This window comes from Bombina bombina, chromosome 1 (genome assembly GCF_027579735.1).
Source record: "Bombina bombina isolate aBomBom1 chromosome 1, aBomBom1.pri, whole genome shotgun sequence".
NCBI classification, from domain to species: Eukaryota; Metazoa; Chordata; class Amphibia; order Anura; family Bombinatoridae; genus Bombina; species Bombina bombina.
In genome coordinates, this window is record NC_069499.1 from 971,969,943 (window position 1) to 971,990,013 (window position 20,071).

Sequence of the window (20,071 nt, forward strand, 5' to 3'; positions counted from 1 at the left end):
GTTATTAACCCCTAATCTGCCGCCCCCTACACCGCCGCCACCGACATTATACTTATTAACCCCTAATCTGCTGTCCCCAATGTCGCCGCCACTATATTAAATGTATTAACCCATAAACCTATGTCTAACCCTAACACCCCTAACTTAAATATAATTAAAATAAATCTAAATAAAACCTACTATTAATAACTAAATTATTCCTATTTAAAACTAAATACTTACCTATAAAATAAACCATAAGATAGCTACAATATAACTAATAGTTACATTGTAGCTAACTTAGGGTTTATTTTTATTTTACAGGCAACTTTGTATTTATTTTAACTAGGTAGAATAGTTATTAAATAGTTATTAACTCTTTAATAACTACCTAGCTAAAATAAATACAAAGTTACCTGTAAAATAAAACCTAATCTAAGTTACAATAACACCTAACACTACACTATAATTAAATAAATTAATAACAATTAAATAAATTAAATTAAATTAGCTAAAGTACAAAAACAAACACACACTAAATTACAGAACATAATAAACAAATTACAGATATTTAAACTAATTACACCTAATCTAATAGCCCTATCAAAATAAAAAAAAGCCCCCCCAAAATAAAAAAACCCTAGCCTAAACTAAACTACCAATAGCCCTTAAAAGGGCCTTTTGCGGGGCATTGCCCCAAAGTAATCAGCTCTTTTACCTGAAAAAAAAATACAAACAACCCCCCCAACAGTAAAACCCACCACCCACACAACCAACCCCCAAATAAAATACTATCTAAAAAAAACTAAGCTCCCCATTGTTCTGAAAAGGGCATTTGGATGGGCATTGCCCTTAAAAGGGCAGTTAGCTCTATTGCAGGCCCAAAGTCCCTAACCTAGAAATAAAACCCACCCAATACATCCTTAAAAAACCCTAACACTAACCCCCTGAAGATCGACTTACTGTTCTGAATACCAGACATCCATCCTCAAGGAAGCGGCAGAAGTCTTCATCCAACCGGGCCGAAGTCCTCAACGAAGCCGGGAGAAGTCTTCATCCAAGCCGGGTGAAGTGGTCCTCCAGACGGGCAGAAGTCTTCATCTAGACGGCATCTTCTATCTTCATCCGACGCGGAGCGGCTCCATCTTTAAGACATCCGACGCGGAGCATCCTCTTCCTTCCGACAACTACCGACGAATGAAGGTTCCTTTAAGTGATGTCATCCAAGATGGCATCTCTTAGATTCCGATTGGCTGATAGAATTAAGGTAGAAAAAATCATATTGGCTGTTGCAATCAGCCAATAGGATTAAGGTTTCATCCTATTGGCTGTTGCAATCAGCCAATAGGATTGAGCTCGCATTCTATTGGTTGATTGGATCAGTCAATAGGATGAAAGCTCAATCCTATTGGCTGATTGCAAAAGCCAAAGAATTCTATCAGCCAATCGGAATCTAAGGGACGCCATCTTCGATGACGTCACTTAAAGGTACCTTTATTCGTTTTTAGTCGTCGGATGAAGAGGATGCTCCGGGTCGGATGTCTTGAAGATGGACCCGCTCCGTGCTGGATGGATGAAGATAGAAGATGCCGTCTGGATGAAGACTTCTGCCTGTCTGGAGGACCACTTCGCCCGGCTTGGATGAAGACTTCTCCCGGCTTCGTTGAGGACTTCAGCCCGGCTTGGATGAAGACTTCTCCGGTTAATCGATCTTCAGGGGGTTAGTGTTAGGTTTTTTTAAGGGTGTATTGGGTGGGGTTTTATTTTTAGGTTAGGGACTTTGGGCCACAAAAGAGCTAACTGCCCTTTTAAGGGCAATGCCCATCCAAATGCCCTTTTCAGGGCAATGGGGAGCTTAGGTTTTTTTAGTTAGGGTTTTATTTGGGGGGTTGGTTGTGTGGGTGGTGGGTTTTACTGTTGGGGGGGTTGTTTGTATTTTTTTTTTACAGGTAAAAGAGCTGATTACTTTGGGGCAATGCCCCGCAAAAGGTCCTTTTAAGGGCCATTTGTAGTTTTTTGTAGGCTAGGGTTTTTTTTATTGGGGAGGGGGCTTTTTTATTTTCATAGGGCCCTTAGATTAGGTGTAATTAGTTTAAAGCTTTGATAATTTATTTTTTATTTTTTGTAACTGTAGGCTAGATTTAGAGTTTGGCGTTAGCCGTCAAAACCAGCGTTAGAGGCTCCTAACGCTGGTTTTGGGCTACCGCTGGTATTTAGAGTCAGTCAGGAAAGGGTCTAACGCTCACTTTCCAGCCGCGACTTTTCCATACCGCAGATCCCCCTACGCCATTTGCGTATCCTATCTTTTCAATGGGATCTTTCTAACGCTGGTATTTAGAGTCGTGGCTGAAGTGAGTGTTAGAAATCTAACGACAAAACTCCAGCCGCAGAAAAAAGTCAGTAGTTAAGAGCTTTCTGGGCTAACGCCGGTTTATAAAGCTCTTAACTACTGTGCTCTTAACAGCCAATAGAATGCGAGCTCAATCTGATTGGCTGATTGGATCCATCAGCCAATCAGAATTTTCCTACCTTAATTCCGATTGGCTGATAGAATCCTATCAGCCAATCGGAATTCAAGGGACGCCATCTTGGATGACGTCCCTTAAAGGAACCTTTATTTGTCGTCTAGTCATCGGAAGAAGAGGATGGATCCACGCCGGAGGTCTTCAAGATGGAGCCGCTCGTCATCGGAAGGAAGAACATAGAAGATGCAGCTTGGATGAAGATGTTTGCCGGTACGGATCTACTCTTCTGCCCAGATAGGATGAAGACTTCTGCCCGAAGATGGAATTCTTTAGCCGCCGCTTCGATCAAGACTTCAGCCGGAGGATGGACGTCACTCTTCAGCCCCCGCTTGGGCTTGGATCAAGACTTTGGAGGCTTGGATCAAGACTTCGGTGGACGGACCGGTGAACCCGGCGTGGTGAAGACAAGGTAGGGAGATCTTCAGGGGCTTAGTGTTAGGTTTATTTAAGGGGGGTTTGGGTTAGATTAGGGGTATGTGGGTGGTGGGTTGTAATGTTGGGGGGGGGTATTGTATGTTTTTTTTTTACAGGCAAAAGAGCTGAATTCTTTGGGGCATGCCCCGCAAAGGGCCCTTTTAAGGGCTGGTAAGGTAAAAGAGCTTTTCTATTTTAATTTTAGAATAGGGTAGGGCATTTTTTTATTTTGGGGGTCTTTGTTATTTTATTAGGGGGCTTAGAGTAGGTGTAATTAGTTTAAAATTGTTGTAATATTTTTCTAATGTTTGTAAATATTTTTTTATTTTTTGTAACTTAGTTCTTTTTTATTTTTTGTACTTTAGTTAGTTTATTTCATTGTATTTATTTGTAGGTATTGTATTTAATTAATTTATTGATAGTGTAGTGTTAGGTTTAATTGTAGATAATTGTAGGTATTTTATTTAATTAATTTATTGATAGTGTAGTGTTAGGTTTAATTGTAACTTAGGTTAGGATTTATTTTACAGGTAATTTTGTAATTATTTTAACTAGGTAGCTATTAAATAGTTATTAACTATTTAATAGCTATTGTACCTGGTTAAAATAATTACAAAGTTGCCTGTAAAATAAATATTAATCCTAAAATAGCTACAATATAATTATAATTTATATTGTAGCTATATTAGGGTTTATTTTACAGGTAAGTATTTAGCTTTAAATAGGAATAATTTATTTAATAAGAGTTAATTTATTTTGTTAGATTTAAATTATATTTAACTTAGGGGGTGTTAGGGTTAGGGTTAGACTTAGCTTTAGGGGTTAAAAAATTTATTAGAGTAGTGGTGAGGTCCGGTCGGCAGATTAGGGGTTAATACTTGAAGTTAGGTGTCGGCGATGTTAGGGAGGGCAGATTAGGGGTTAATACTATTTATTATAGGGTTATTGAGATGGGAGTGAGGCGGATTAGGGGTTAATACATTTATTATAGTAGCGGTGAGGTCCGGTCGGAAGATTAGGGGTTAATAATTGTAGGTAGGTGGAGGCGACGTTGTGGGGGGCAGATTAGGGTTAATAAATATAATATAGGGGTCGGCGGTGTTATGGGCAGCAGATTAGGGGTTCATAGGTATAATGTAGGTTGCGGTGGTGTATGGAGCGGCAGATTAGGGGTTAATAATAATATGCAGGGGTCAGCGATAGCGGGGGCGGCAGATTAGGGGTTAATAAGTGTAAGGTTAGGGGTGTTTAGACTCGGGGTACATGTTAGGGTGTTAGGTGCAGACATAGGAAGTGTTTCCCCATAGGAAACAATGGGGCTGCGTTAGGAGCTGAACGCTGCTTTTTTTCAGCTCAAACTGCCCCATTATTTTCTATGGGGGAATCGTGCACGAGCACGTTTTTGAAGCTGGCCGCGTCCGTAAGCACCGCTGGTATTGAGAGTTGCAGTGGCGGTAAATAATGCTCTACGCTCCCCTTTTGGAGCCTAACGCAGCCATTCTGTGAACTCTAAATACCAGCGGTATTTAAAAGGTGCGTGGGAAAAAAAGCCAGCGTTAGCTACGCGGGTCGTTACCGACAAAACTCTTAATCTAGGCGTTAGTGTTTATTTTTTTGTGTAACTTAGTGTTTATTTTTTTTAACTTAGTGAGGCCTAGATTTAGAGTTTGGCGGTAGCCGTGAAAACCAGCGTTAGAGGCTCCTAACGCTGGTTTTAGGCTACCGCCGGTATTTGGAGTCAGTCAGGAAAGGGTCTAACGCTCACTTTTCAGCCGCAACGTTTCCATACCGCAGATCCCCTTACGTCAATTGCGTATCCTATCTTTTCAATGGGATCTTTCTAACTCCGGTATTTAGAGTCGTGGCTGAAGTGAGCGTTAGAATTCTAACGACAAAACTCCAGCCGCAGAAAAAAGTCAGTAGTTAAGAGCTTTCTGGGCTAACGCCGGTTCATAAAGCTCTTAAATACTGTGCTCTAAAGTACACTAACACCCATAAACTACCTATGTACCCCTAAACCGAGGTCCCCCCACATCGCCGCCACTCGATTACATTTTTTTAACCCCTAATCTGCCGACCGCCACCTACGTTATACTTATGTACCCCTAATCTGCTGCCCCTAACACCGCCGACCCCTATATTATATTTATTAACCCCTAATCTGCCCCACTCAATGTCGCCTCCACCTGCCTACACTTATTAACCCCTAATCTGCCGAGCGGATCTCACCGCTACTATAATAGAGTTATTAACCCCTAATCCGCCTCACTCCCGCCTCAATAACCCTATAATAAATAGTATTAACCCCTAATCTGCCCTCCCTAACATCGCCAACACCTAACTTAAATTATTAACCCCTAATCTGCCGACCGAATCTCGCCGCTATTCTAATAAATGTATTAACCCCTAAAGCTAAGTCTAACCCTAACACTAACACCCCCCTAAGTTAAATATAATTTAAATCTAATTAAATAAATTAACTCTTATTAAATAAATTATTCCTATTTAAAGCTAAATACTTACCTGTAAAATAAATCCTAATATAGCTACAATATAAATTATAATTATATTATAGCTATTTTAGGATTTATATTTATTTTACAGGTAACTTTGTATTTATTTTAACCAGGTACAATAGCTATTAAATAGTTAAGAACTATTTAATAGCTACCTAGTTAAAATAATTACAAAATTACCTGTAAAATAAATCCTAACCTAAGTTACAATTAAGCCTAACACTACACGATCAATAAATTAATTAAATAAAATGCCTACAATTACCTACAATTAAACCTAACACTACACTATCAATAAATTAATTAAATACAATATCTACAAATAAATACAATGAAATAAACTAACTAAAGTACAAAAAATAAAAAACTATTTACAAACATCAGAAAAATATTACAACAATTTTAAACTAATTACACCTACTCTAAGCCCCCTAATAAAATAACAAAGACCCCCAAAATAAAAAAATGCCCTACCCTATTCTAAATTACAAAAGTTCAAAGCTCTTTTACCTTACCAGCCCTGAACAGGGCCCTTTGCGGGGCATGCCCCAAAGAATTCAGCTCTTTTGCCTGTAAAAAAAACACATACAATACCCCCCCAACATTACAACCCACCACCCACATACCCCTAATCTAACCCAAACCCCCTTAAATAAACCTAACCTTTAAGGGACGTCATCCAAGATGGCGTCCCTCGAATTCCGATTGGCTGATAGGATTCTATCAGCCAATCGGAATTAAGGTAGGAAAATTCTGATTGGCTGATGGAATCAGCCAATCAGAATCAAGTTCAATCCGATTGGCTGATCCGATCAGCCAATCAGATTGAGCTCGCATTCTATTGGCTGATCGGAACAGCCAATAGAATGTGAGCTCAATCTGAATCAGCCAATCGGATTGAACTTGATTCTGATTGGCTGATTCCATCAGCCAATCAGAATTTTCCTACCTTAATTCCGATTGGCTGATAGAATCCTATCAGCCAATCGGAATTCGAGGGACGCCATCTTGGATGACGTCCCTTAAAGGAACCGTCATTCATCGGGAAGTCGTCATCGGAAGAAGATGGGTCCGCGGTGGAGGTTTTCAAGATGGAGCCGGTCCTCATGGGATGAAGATAGAAGATGCCGCTTGGAAGAAGATGGTTGCCGGTCCGGATCTACTCTTCTTCCCGGATAGGATGAAGACTTTGGAGCCTCTTCTGGACTTCTTCAGCCATCGGATGATGGATGTCTAGCCACCGCTTGGGCTTAGATGAAGATTTCGGAGCCTGGAACGATCGGTGATACCTGGCATGGTGAAGACAAGGTAGGAAGAACTTCAGGGGCTTAGTGTTAGGTTTATTTAAGGGGGGTTTGGGTTAGATTAGGGGTATGTGGGTGGTGGGTTGTAATGTTGGGGTGGGGTATTGTATGTTTTTTTTACAGGCAAAAGAGCTGAATTCTTTGGGGCATGCCCCGCAAAGGGCCCTGTTCAGGGCTGGTAAGGTAAAAGAGCTTTGAACTTTAGTAATTTAGAATAGGGTAGGGCATTTTTTTATTTTGGGGATCTTTGTTTTTTTATTAGGGGGCTTAGAGTAGGTGTAATTAGTTTAAAATTGTTGTAATATTTTTCTGATGTTTGTAAATATTTTTTTATTTTTTGTAACTTAGTTCTTTTTTATTTTTTGTACTTTAGTTAGTTTATTTCATTGTATTTATTTGTAGATATTGTATTTAATTAATGTATTGATAGTGTAGTGTTAGTTTTAATTGTAGGTAATTGTAGGTATTTTATTTAATTAATTAATTTATTGATAGTGTAGTGTTAGGTTTAATTGTAACTTAGATTAGGATTTATTTTACAGGTAATTTTGTAATTATTTTAACTATTTTAGCTATTAAATAGTTCTTAACTATTTAATAGCTATTGCACCTGGTTAAAATAAATACAAAGTTACCTGTAAAATAAATATAAATCCTAAAATAGCTATAATATAATTATAATTTATATTGTAGCTATATTAGGATTTATTTTACAGGTAAGTATTTAGCTTTAAATAGGAATAATTTATTTAATAAGAGTTAATTAATTTCGTTAGATTTAAATTATATTTAAGTTAGGGGGGAGTTAGTGTTAGGGTTAGACTTAGCTTTAGGGGTTAATACATTTATTAGAATAGTGGTGAGCTCCAGTCGGCAGATATTTGCGGTTGACGGCTTGATAAGTAGATGCCAGAGCATGCAATTTTAAGCAACTTTCCAATTTATTTCTATTATGAAATGTATGTAGCTGAATGAATCAGGTGATCCAATGACAAGGCCCAGATATGTGCAGCCACATATCGGCACAGAAGTAAATTGGAAACTTGTTTAAAATTGCATGTTCTGTATAAATCATGAAAGAAAACAAAATGTGGGTTTTATGTCCCTTTAAATGGACATAAAACAAGTTGGAATCAAGACAAAATATAATAATATGTATTTTAATTATTTTACCTGCAAATTTATACTGCAGTGCCTCGCTATTAACCCTTTCTTTTGTTTCCCAATTGTACAGCTCTAACTCCCCCCACACAATTCCTTATATGGCTGTATCTATCTCCACCTTTGTTTTGGTAGATTACAAGACTTTAACTGCTGGAGCATGTCTAGAAGCAAATAAGCTGCTGTGAACTCAGTTGAAATACAATGCCTGTGTTTCTGATGCTAAATAATGATAAGAGGGGTGGATAAGACTTCTCCATGACTCTGAAACTAATTTTGCTTATTTTTGACATTTTAAAGTAATTTTAAAACAATTTTTTTTTATGTAAACTCTTTTTACTTAATTAACCCTTTTTATTATATGCACAGATCTCAACATGTTTTATGGCACATTAATGGTCTTGATAGTTTTGATAAACACATTAGCTGCATTGCAAGTTATTCGGTAGCATATTTGCATAGGTATCCCCTTCATATGATGTAGTCGACCACTTTTTACACCAATTTATACTTGTTTGAAACACTTAAAGGGACAGTAAAGTCATAATTAGATTTTCATGATTTAGACAGAACATACCATTTTAATCAACTTTCCAATTTACTTTTATTATTTAATTTGCTTCCCTCTCTTGTTATCCCTTGCAGAAAGGTTTATCTAGGATAGCTCAGGAGCAGCAAAGAACCTAGGTTCTAGCTGCTGATTGGTGGCTACATATATATATACTGATTGTTATTGGCTCACCCATGTGTTCAGTTGGAAACCAGTAGTGCATTGCTGCTCCTTTAACAAATGATGCCAAGAGAATGAAGCAAATTTGATAATAGACGTAAACTGGAAAGTTGTTTCATGAATGAAAAATCTTGGGTTTCATGTCCCTTTAAAGTAGAGAGAACCCTTGTTTTTTAAACTGCTGGCATGGGCATCCACAAGGGGGGGGGGCAAGGCCTCTCCCTGGATTTTCCTCCCTACCTAGATTACAAACTGCAGGAAAAAAGACGATTGAATGTAGCTCTGTTTTAGAGGAAGAAGCACAGTATTCTGGAGTTAAATTCGGCTAGATTTAGAGTTCTGCGGCCAAAGGGGTGCGTTAGCTATGCTGGCTTTTTTTCTCCCGCACCTTTTAAATACCGCTGGTATTTAGAGTTCACAGAATGGCTGCGTTAGGCTCCAAAAAGGGAGCGTAGAGCATATTTACCGCCACTGCAACTCTCAATACCAGCGTTGCTTACAGACGCGGCCAGCTTCAAAAACGTGCTTGTGCACGATATCCCCATAGGAAACAATGGGGCTGTTTGAGCTGAAAAAAACCCTAACACCTGCAAAAAAGCAGCGTTCAGCTCCTAACGCAGCTACATTGTTTCCTATGGGGAAACACTTCCTAAGTCTGCACCTAACACTCTAACATGTACCCTGAGTCTAAACACCCCTAACCTTACACTTATTAACCCCTAATCTGCCGCCCCCGCTATCGCTGACCCCTGCATATTATTATTAACCCCTAATCTGCCGCTCCGTACACCGACGCAATCTTAATTATACCTATGTACCCCTAATCTGCTGCCCCTAACATCGCCGACCACTATGTTATATTTATTAACCCCTAATCTGCCGCCCCCGCTATCGCTGACACCTGCATATTATTATTAACTCCTAATCTGCCGCTCCATAAACCGCCGCAACCTACATTATACCTATGTACCCCTAATCTGCTGCCCCTAACACCGCCGACCCCTATATTATATTTATTAACCCCTAATCTGCCGCCCCCAACATCGCCTCCACCTACCTACAATTATTAACCCCTAATCTGCCGACTGGATCTCACCGGTACTATAATAAATGTATTAACCCCTAAAGCTAAGTCTAACCCTAACACCCCCCTAAATTAAATATAATTTAAATCTAACTAAATAAATTAACTCTTATTAAATAACTTATTCCTATTTAAAGCTAAATACTTACCTGTAAAATAAACCCTAATATAGCTACAATATAAATTATAATTATATTGTAGCTATTTTAGGATTAATATTTATTTTACAGGCAACTTTGTAATTATATTAACCAGGCACAATAGCTATTAAATAGTTAATAACTATTTAATAGTTACCTAGTTAAAATAATTACAAAATTACCTGTAAAATAAATCCTAACCTAAGTTACAATTAAACCTAACACTACACTATCAATAAATTAATTAAATACAATGCCTACAATTATCTACAATTAAACCTAACACTACACTATCAATAAATTAATTAAATACAATATCTACAAATAAATACAATGAAATAAACTAACTAAAGTACAAAAAATAAAAAAGAACTAAGTTACAAAAAATAAAAAAATATTTACAAACATTAGAAAAATATTACAACAATTTTAAACTAATTACACCTACTCTAAGCCCCCTAATAAAATAACAAAGCCCCCCAAAATAAAAAAATGCCCTACCCTATTCTAAATTAAAAAAAGTTCAAAGTTCTTTTACCTTACCAGCCCTGAAAAGGGCCCTTTGCGGGGCATGCCCCAAAGAATTCAGCTCTTTTGCCTGTAAAAAAAACACATACAATACCCCCCCAACATTACAACCCACCACCCACATACCCCTAATCTAACCCAAACCCCCTTTAAATAAACCTAACACTAAGCCCCTGAAGATCTTCCTACCTTATCTTCACCTCGCCGGGTATCACACCGATCCGTCCTGGCTCCAATGTCTTGATCCAAGCCCAAGCAGGGGGCTGAAGATGTCCATGATCCGGCTGAAGTCATCATCCAAGCGGGAGCTGAAGAGGTCCATGATCCGACTGAAGTCTTCTATCAATGGCATCTTCAATCTTCTTTCTTCCGGATCCATGTTCATCCCGCCGACGCGGAACATCCATCTTCACCGACGACTTCCCGACGAATGACGGCTCCTTTAAGGGACGTCATCCAAGATGGCGTCCCTCGAATTCCGATTGGCTGATAGGATTCTATCAGCCAATTGGAATTAAGGTAGGAAAATTCTGATTGGCTGATGGAATAAGCCAATCAGAATCAAGTTCAATCCGATTGGCTGATCCGATCAGCCAATCAGATTGAGCTTGCATTCTATTGGCTGATCGGAACAGCCAATAGAATGCGAGCTCAATCAATGTACCATGTAGGGGGATTTTTAACAGCAGCAAAGAATAAGGTATCTCATTAATTCATTATTAGCGATGTGCTCTAAGTTAACACTTTCTGTGTAGAGTCCTAATTCTCACATATTGGAATAATTTGTTAAATGTTTTGGCAAAACCACAAATAGAGGAATGTTAATTTTGCATATCTTAGGAAATGTACTGTGAGCAGTTTTAGGCTTTATTTATATAGGTTCATTTATATTGGTTCTTTTGTGTTTAATTTTGATAATGTTTTACTTCTTTATAACTGTACAATGCAACAGAGCAAATAAACAAAGCAATAAAAAACTATTATGGCTTACTGCAATACTCTATTCATAAAATTAAATCTATTCTCTGTCCCTCCTGTATGTTTAGAATATTTTTATTATATTTTAAGAAAATCTAGAGACTCTGGGGTCAATTTATCAAGCTCCGTATGGAGCTTGATGCCCCGTGTTTCCAGCGAGCCTTCAGAGCTCACCGGAAACAGAAGTTATGAAGCAGCGGTCTAAAGACCTCTGCTCCATAACCTGTCCACCTGCTCTGAGGCTGCGGACAGAAATCAACCCAATCGAATACGATCGGGTTGATTGACACCCCTGCCAGCGGCCGCAAATCTGCAGGGGGCGGGATTGCACCAGCAGTTCACAAGAACTGCTGGTGCAATGATAAATGCCGACAGCATATGCTGTCGACATTTATCGATGTGCAGCGGACATAATATGCTACATCGTATCATGTCCGCTCGCACATTAATAAATTGACCCCAGAGAACTATGAGACTATAAACTAAGTGTAAAATCTGAACCGTTGCACAAAACTCATTAACAGGAAAACTTGTTACATGTTTTTTTCTTGTCTGGCTTTTTGTTTGACAGGATTTCCTTAATTAGTTCTATAACTTTGCTTTTACCGTTAAATGAGCATTCTAATACAGAAATGACATGATCCTAAGTGGGGGTTAAATACATCAGTAATGCAAAAATGATATGCTCCAATGAATATGTAAATTTTAGCTTTTGTGTTAGACTGTCCCTTTAAAAGAACATTAAACACTAAATACATGTTAAAAATATAGTATTGAGGTTATTTCCTGCCTCCCTCTAGTCATGGGTGGTGTCATGTTATTTTTACGACATTCTAGTGCTGACATGTTTGCACATGTGCAGCAACTCTCCTTCATATATCAGTGTAACCAAGCTTCAAATACCAGTGTAACCTAGCTTCCATAATGACAGAACCCATGATTAGAGGGAGGTGCATTAAATGCACCCTAGTCAAAAAAGATGATCTTCCTGTAGTCAATCTGAAATAATCAATGACTCCAGACTAGTCACCAGAAGCCATCCTGAAGTATGCCCACAGGCCAAAATATTTAAATGAGATGACGCTGGAGGCATTCAGTGTCTGTTCACGTATGTGAAGTAATACGGAGCGGCAGATTAGGGGTTAATAATAATATGCAGGTGTCAGCGATAGCGGGGGCGGCAGATTAGGGGTTAATAAATATAATATAGGGGTCGGCGATGTTAGGGGCAGCAGATTAGGGGTACATATGGATAACGTAGCTGGCGGCGGTGTACAGAGTGGCAGATTAGGGGTTAAAAATTTTAATAGAGTGGCGGCGATGTGGGGGGGCCTCGGTTTAGGGGTGTATAGGTAGTTTATGGGTGTTAGTGTACTTTAGAGCACAGTAGTTAAGAGCTTTATAAACCAGCGTTAGCCCAGAAAGCTCTTAACTACTGACTTTTTTCTGCGGCTGGAGTTTTGTCGTTAGATTTCTAACGCTCACTTCAGCCACTACTCTAAATACCGGCGTTAGAAAGATCCCATTGAAAAGATAGGATACGCAAATGGCGTAGGGGGATCTGCGGTATGGAAAAGTCGCGGCTGCAAAGTGAGCGTTAGACCCTTTCCAAATACCAGCGGGCGGTAAAAACCAGAGTTAGGAGCCTCTAACGCTGGTTTTGACGGCTACCGCCTAACTCTAAATCTAGGCCATAGCATTTTGGTATTTGTAGTTCACTATTTTCCTCTTAGTATTGTGGCACTGCAGTTCTGGACTCTAATTTCCAGCATACATTGTACAGTGGTGGGGAGTGAGCTTCCTGTAAGGAAGAAAGTTTTTCATGAGGTCACGGCCTCTCCTCCATGCTGTGTGATTGTGTGTGCTATGTACCATGTAGGGGGATTTTTAACAGCAGCAAAGAATAAGGTATCTCATTAATTCATTATTAGCGATGTGCTCTAAGTTAACACTTTCTGTGTAGAGTCCTAATTCTCACATATTGGAATAATTTGTTAAACGTTTTGGCAAAACCACAAATAGAGGAATGTTAATTTTGCATATCTTAGGAAATGTACTGTGAGCAGTTTTAGGCTTTATTTATATAGTTTCATTTATATTGGTTCTTTTGTGTTTAATTTTGATAATGTTTTACTTCTTTATAACTGTACAATGCAACAGAGCAAATAAACAAAGAAATAAATTATAAATAAAATTATCTGCTGCTTCTATTTTCATTTATAAGTTAGATTCTGGATAAAGACATTCATTTTTTTAAACACCACAAAAAAATGTGTAAAAGTTTATTAAAGTTTAGCCAATAGTGGCTCCAAAATGTATAGTGTACTAGTAATTGTGACTTGCAGCATTTTGGGATAATTTTCAATCCCTGTTATATATATATATGTGTTTGTGTGCGTGTGTGTGTGTGTGTGTTTGTTTGTGTGTGTTTATTGTCTGGGCATATTTTGCTTTATTGCCACCCCCCCTCCCCCAGAAACATTTCTGTGACACCCATAGTTCCTGATCCCTTAAAAAACTATTATGGCTTACTGCAATACTCTATTCATAAAATTAAATCTATTCTCTGTCCCTCCTGTATGTTTAGAATATTTTTATTATATTTTAAGAAAATCTAGAGACTCTGGGGTCAATTTATCAAGCTCCGTATGGAGCTTGATGCCCCGTGTTTCCAGCGAGCCTTCAGAGCTCACCGGAAACAGAAGTTATGAAGCAGCAGTCTAAAGACCGCTGCTCCATAACCTGTCCACCTGCTCTGAGGCTGCGGACAGAAATCAACCCAATCGAATACGATCGGGTTGATTGACACCCCTGCCAGCGGCCGCAAATCTGCAGGGGGCGGGATTGCACCAGCAGTTCTCAAGAACTGCTGGTGCAATGATAAATAATTTATCGATGTGCAGCAGACATAATATGCTACATCATATCATGTCCGCTCGCACATTAATAAATTGACCCCAATGAACTATGAGACTATAAACTAAGTGTAAAATCTGAACTGTTGCACAAAACTCATTAACAGGAAAACTTGTTACATGTTTTTTTCTTGTCTGGCTTTTTGTTTGACAGGATTTCCTTAATTAGTTCTATAACTTTGCTTTTACCGTTAAATGAGCATTCTAATACAGAAATGACATGATCCTAAGTGGGGGTTAAATACATCAGTAATGCAAAAATGATATGCTCCAATGAATATGTAAATTTTAGCTTTTGTGTTAGACTGTCCCTTTAAAAGAACATTAAACACTAAATACATGTTAAAAAATATAGTATTGAGGTTATTTCCTGCCTCCCTCTAGTCATGGGTGGTGTCATGTTATTTTTACTACATTGTAGTGCTGACATGTTTGCACATGTGCAGCAACTCTCCTTCATATATCAGTGTAACCAAGCTTCAAATACCAGTGTAACCTAGCTTCCATAATGACAGAACCCATGATTAGAGGGAGGTGCATTAAATGCACCCTAGTCAAAAAAGATGATCTTCCTGTAGTCAATCTGAAATAATCAATGACTCCAGACTAGTCACCAGAAGCCAACCTAAAGTATGCCCACAGGCCAAAATATTTAAATGAGATGACGCTGGAGGCATTCACTGTCTGTTCACGTATGTGAAGTAATCAGTAAGGTAATCTGCTAATCATTCTGAAGTCATCACTCAAAATTGTTTACCTTAGCTGATGACTTTACAAGCCTGATGATATCTGATGATGTGCAAATGACTTCTAAAGTAGTTTGGTGATTATCAAATGACTCCAGGATGGTCTCTAAAGTTATCCTGTTTGTCTTGGGCCAGATTACAAGTGGCGCGCTAACAATTACATGCAAGCGATATCGGGTTTATCGAGGCTGTTTGGCCGTGTCGGATGTATCGCTTGTATTACAAGTTGAAAGTAAACGTGATTGCTTGAGCCCAATTGAAGTTAATGCACGTTGGGATAGTGCGCCCTCAGACTGCTGGTTAATTGTTTCATGAAACAAAAAAGTGTCACAAAACGTGCAAGCGATATCTGGTTTATTGAGGATGTTTGGCCGTGTCACATGTATCGCTCGTATTACAACGCTATGTGTCACATGTATCGCTCGTATTAACTGTTTCACAAAACAAAAAACTGTCACAAAACACATCAAAAATACATTTAAAAGTACAGTTACACTCATAACAACACTGTCTAATAATAATAAAAAAAATAAAAAATAATTACACTAAAAAGTATTAAGGGCACAAAGATATAAAGGCCTCTATTTATCAAGGTCTGGCGGACCTGATCCAACACTGCGGATCAGGCCCGCCAGACCTCGCTGAATACGCGAGCAATACACTTGCTGTATTCAGCATTGCACCAGCAGCTCACAAGAGCTGCTGGTGCAACGCCGCCCCCTGCAGACTCGCGGCCAATGGGCCGCCAGCAGGGGGTGTCAATCAACCCCATCGTACTCTATTGGGTTGATTTCCGGCGATGTCTGTCCGCCTGCTCAGATCAGGCGGACAGGTTATGGAGCAGCGGTCTTTGTGACCGCTGCTTCATAACTGCTGTTTCTGGCGAGTCTGAAGACTCAGCAGAAACACGGCCCTTCAAGCTCCGTACGGAGCTTGATAAATATGGGCCAAAGTCTCAGGTGTTATTAAAAAAGAAGGACTGCAAAGGTTTTAACATGGAGATACATACAGTACGTACATGTCTAAATATGTATACAGTATGTATAAATATATATATTTCAAGTCCTAAAATACTAGCCAGGATAAAATGTTACTCACCACTAATAATTCCACCCACACCACATACACTACTTCACCCACTCTTTGTATATGTTTAGCCATTGTAAAACATTTTGTGATATTGTTTTTATTTTATACCATAACAAATTAAATAATGCCACATACAGTAAAAAATTAACAACAACAAAAGTTCATAGCAGTTAGAAAAATCAACTAAAGTTTCTGGGGAAGACAACAGATGGATAGAAAAAGGAAGTTTTTGAACATAGAGTGGTGTTAGTCATGGAAGATCAGTCAGACTCATTGCATGATTTCTCTTCATGCTAGCGTGTATAGATCATGATGCCCTTTAACCCTGTGTCAGGGTTTTATCCAATAGTTGTATATACCTTTAAATCACCACTATATATTCCCATACAACCCTTCACCACCTGCCAATTAATTTGGTTAGTTGTGTAGCGTTGCTTCCTGTTGTAACAAGCAGCTCCATATCCTGGAGACTTTAAGGCTTAAACCTACTAATTACCTTGTTCTATACTGGACCTAAAAGAACTTCTAATCCTGTGGTATTAATAGGATTCATTTGATCCTATCCAAGGAAGTGCTAACTGCATAAACTTGATAACGAACGCCGCTTCCCCAGAGTTGCATCAGCTTCTCATAGCTTTGTCAGCTGTCTTTGGGATATTACGCCAAACATCTATGGACTAACAACTACGTTGCATTCACTTGCGGTATCCCGCCTCAACCGGAGTCCTGAGTCTTACAAGTCAGCAAGGATGGTAACTAAAACATTTGGTATAAGTCTTTCACCTAATCACTGTCACCGCAACAACAGAACATGGACCGATCCGCCCCTCACTGTTACATCACTCAGTTCTCACTGAGACAAAGCTCCACTTCAACTTTGTAGGTAACACCCCTTCCAATACGTCACCCTCAACGGAACCGGTCTGTATAACAGAGGAGGAGTATTCAGCCTTAATACATACAAGGACTGTTCCTGTTAATCACGTACTTCAAGGGATTACTGTATAACACCCTCTTAGCTACAAATAGCTAATAACACCTAAACCAGAAGTAACTTTAATCCTGACAACAGTTTACAGGTTGATTCTCCTCTGTCACTCCTGTAACATAATAACAAGAGCAAAGTACATAGGTTGCAACTCTTGTATCTTTTTTCACTTCAACTCTAAATCTGCAGCTGAGTAACAAAACACCATTGTTAAAGAAACAGAATAATCTACTACCTGACACCCTGATTCTTAAAGACTCGCCAGCATGGAGCAAAATCATCAGCTTGTTTTACTGTGCATTATTTTGTAAAGTTTCTCTTCTTCACATAGAAAATATTAGTGAACTTCTCTTAATGAGATACACAGTTCCCAAGGTAAAAAAATTGCCTCTAAAACAATCTTGCCAGACTGGAGAGCTTTAGAGAATTGTACCCTTAGAGAGAACAATTGAAAATTAACCGGGAGTGCAATTTCTTCTACTGGCTATGTTTGCAGAGCTAATACTTAAAGGGACATAATACTCATATGCTAAATCACTTGAAACTGATGTAGTATAACTGTAAAAAGCTGACAGGAAAATATCACCTGAGCATCTCTATGTAAAAAAAGGAAGATGTGTTACCTCACAATTTCCTTAGCTCAGCAGAGTAAGTTCTGTGTAAAAAGTTATACTCAGCTGTAGCCCAGCTGCAGGTAAAAAAAAAATGAAGAAATGAACAGCAGCCAATCAGCATCAGCAGTGCTGAGTTCATGAACTTTTTTACTGTGATCTCATGAGATTTCACTTAACTCTTATGAGATTTCATTGTAAGCTTCCTTAAACTAAATAGGGAAATAAGATGAGTGTGCACAAAAGCTCGCTCCTTCCGCTGTCTTGGGACAGACATACCGATTTGTTGCTTAAAAGTCCTTTACAATGGGATGTGGCTACTGAGAAACTTTTTTGGTAAAATATCTTTCTTTTTTACATAGAGATGTTCAGGTGATATTTTCTAGTCAGCTTTTTGCAGCTATACTGCATCACTTTCAAGTGTTTAAACATTTGGGTATTATGGCCCTTTAAATATTGAAATGTTCAGTATAGATGGGGATACCACAAACAAACACAGCTATTTTAAATGCAAAAAAAATATAGGAGTAAGTTGTAATCAATTTAATACATTCCAGTAGGTAAATAACAAAGGTGACCGCAAAACATAATATCAAGGGTATATAGTACAAATTATACCCTGTACTATCTATCTATGCATAAAGTTGTTTTTTTAAATTCCTTTTTCCTGACTTCCTTTTTGTACCTGGGTATTTAAAAAAGGCACTACCATGTAAGTGTCAGGGTTATTTCAGTAATGTATGGGCATCCTGAACATCCTTAGTGACACCTAAAACTGCCACTGAATGAGACCCTAAAGGTGAATACTTAACAGAGGATTAATCACATTTATTTCTAATTGTAAATTCCAGAATTCTAGAATCTGGCCAGCTGGATTTGATTTTCCATTTACCAGAGTTGACTTTTCTCTCTTTAGCAAACATTATTGTGAGATTAATTTGTGCAGAGCATTTTTCCTGCAGCCTCGCTAAACGAGCTATTAGAAGCTAATTCTCAACCTTTGAGATTCTTCGCCCAGTAATTTGAGCACAGACTAATTATTTATTGTCTTGTGTCGGCTGATAACGTATGCTTCACGTGACTGGTGCACCAGCATAAATATCACTTGGCAGTGACTTTCCAATCTAATAGTTAATTACATTATTGAAGGCAGCCCACAGGGAATGATTAATGTTTCCTCTAGACAATTAAAAAAACTGATATTGATATAAAATAAGTAGCTCAAATAACAAATTATTGCTCCAATGGTCTACATTTCTCTTAAGCTGATGTGGTCATCAAATCAATGATACACTATTGACCAAATTTACAGATGATGCAGAATACAGTCTATCATGGAGATGTTACACCAAACGCATGGAAAGCAGCACTATTATTTACAGTTTTGAAACAGAGTATATCTTTTTTTGTGTATTTCATGCTCAAATGTTCATACTATTTAGTATAAATGAATATGACTATTATTTGTCATTATAAACAAGATGAAAACATAGTGAATGAATAAGATAATTGATGCCCATTTACAGCATAAACACACACACAATACACTGGCAATTTCTCCAAATAAATAACCCCTTTGATTTGAGCAAAAACCTGTCTTTACCTATAAATGTCATTAATGTATATCTAGAGTTCCCTGCATTTTTTTTTCTTCTATTTGAGAAAAAAGATAATTTGAGAATATTTACTCTGCAGTACATGTGTTTACATAGACATGATAGAATAATACATCCAGCACTCACAGTCTTAAATATGCGCGCCTCTGGAGGGCCACTGCAAAGACCCCAATATTAGTACATACGTGAAAAAAAATGCATGATTAAGTGAACTCATCCCGAAACGTCGTTATGTCTGTTAAGATTTTTGCTTAATTAAAAACTTTGAAATTGATGCTGCCTTTTCTGGACTTTTTTTCATTTATTTTCATAGACATGATGACCACATGTTAAGGAAACATGTTGCAAAAATACTGCTGATTTTGTATGAGTACCATGTTAGTATCAGCAAAATAATGCTACTGATTTCAAGACTAGAGGCCTCTTAAAGTCATAGGATATTATATGATACTGCCCATTGGTAATAAACCTCTGCATATTGATACAAAAATCCTGTTATATATAATAATAATTATATATCTAGTTATTCATTCATTTTTGCTGATAATTTGTTTTGATGTCTTTCATGCAGAAGGTCCAGCAGTACACTGTGGTTATTCAGGCCACTGATATGGAAGGGAACCTGAACCATGGCCTCTCAAATACAGCCACAGCTATAATTACAGTGGCAGATGTTAATGACAACCCTCCTGAATTTACATCCAAAATGGTAAGTAGTCCCCCATTCTGCATATAAATGACAGAACA

General features: G+C 38.2%; 1 protein-coding gene across 1 annotated transcript in view; it reads left to right on the forward strand.

Moving 5' to 3' along the window:
- CDH4 (cadherin 4) overlaps positions 1 to 20,071 on the forward strand; it is a 442,653-nt gene that overhangs the window by 372,293 nt on the left and 50,289 nt on the right. The window contains exon 8 of the mRNA XM_053716006.1: positions 19,896 to 20,033. Within this exon, the coding sequence (XP_053571981.1) occupies positions 19,896 to 20,033 (138 nt within the window). The remainder of the gene's footprint in view (positions 1 to 19,895; positions 20,034 to 20,071) is intronic.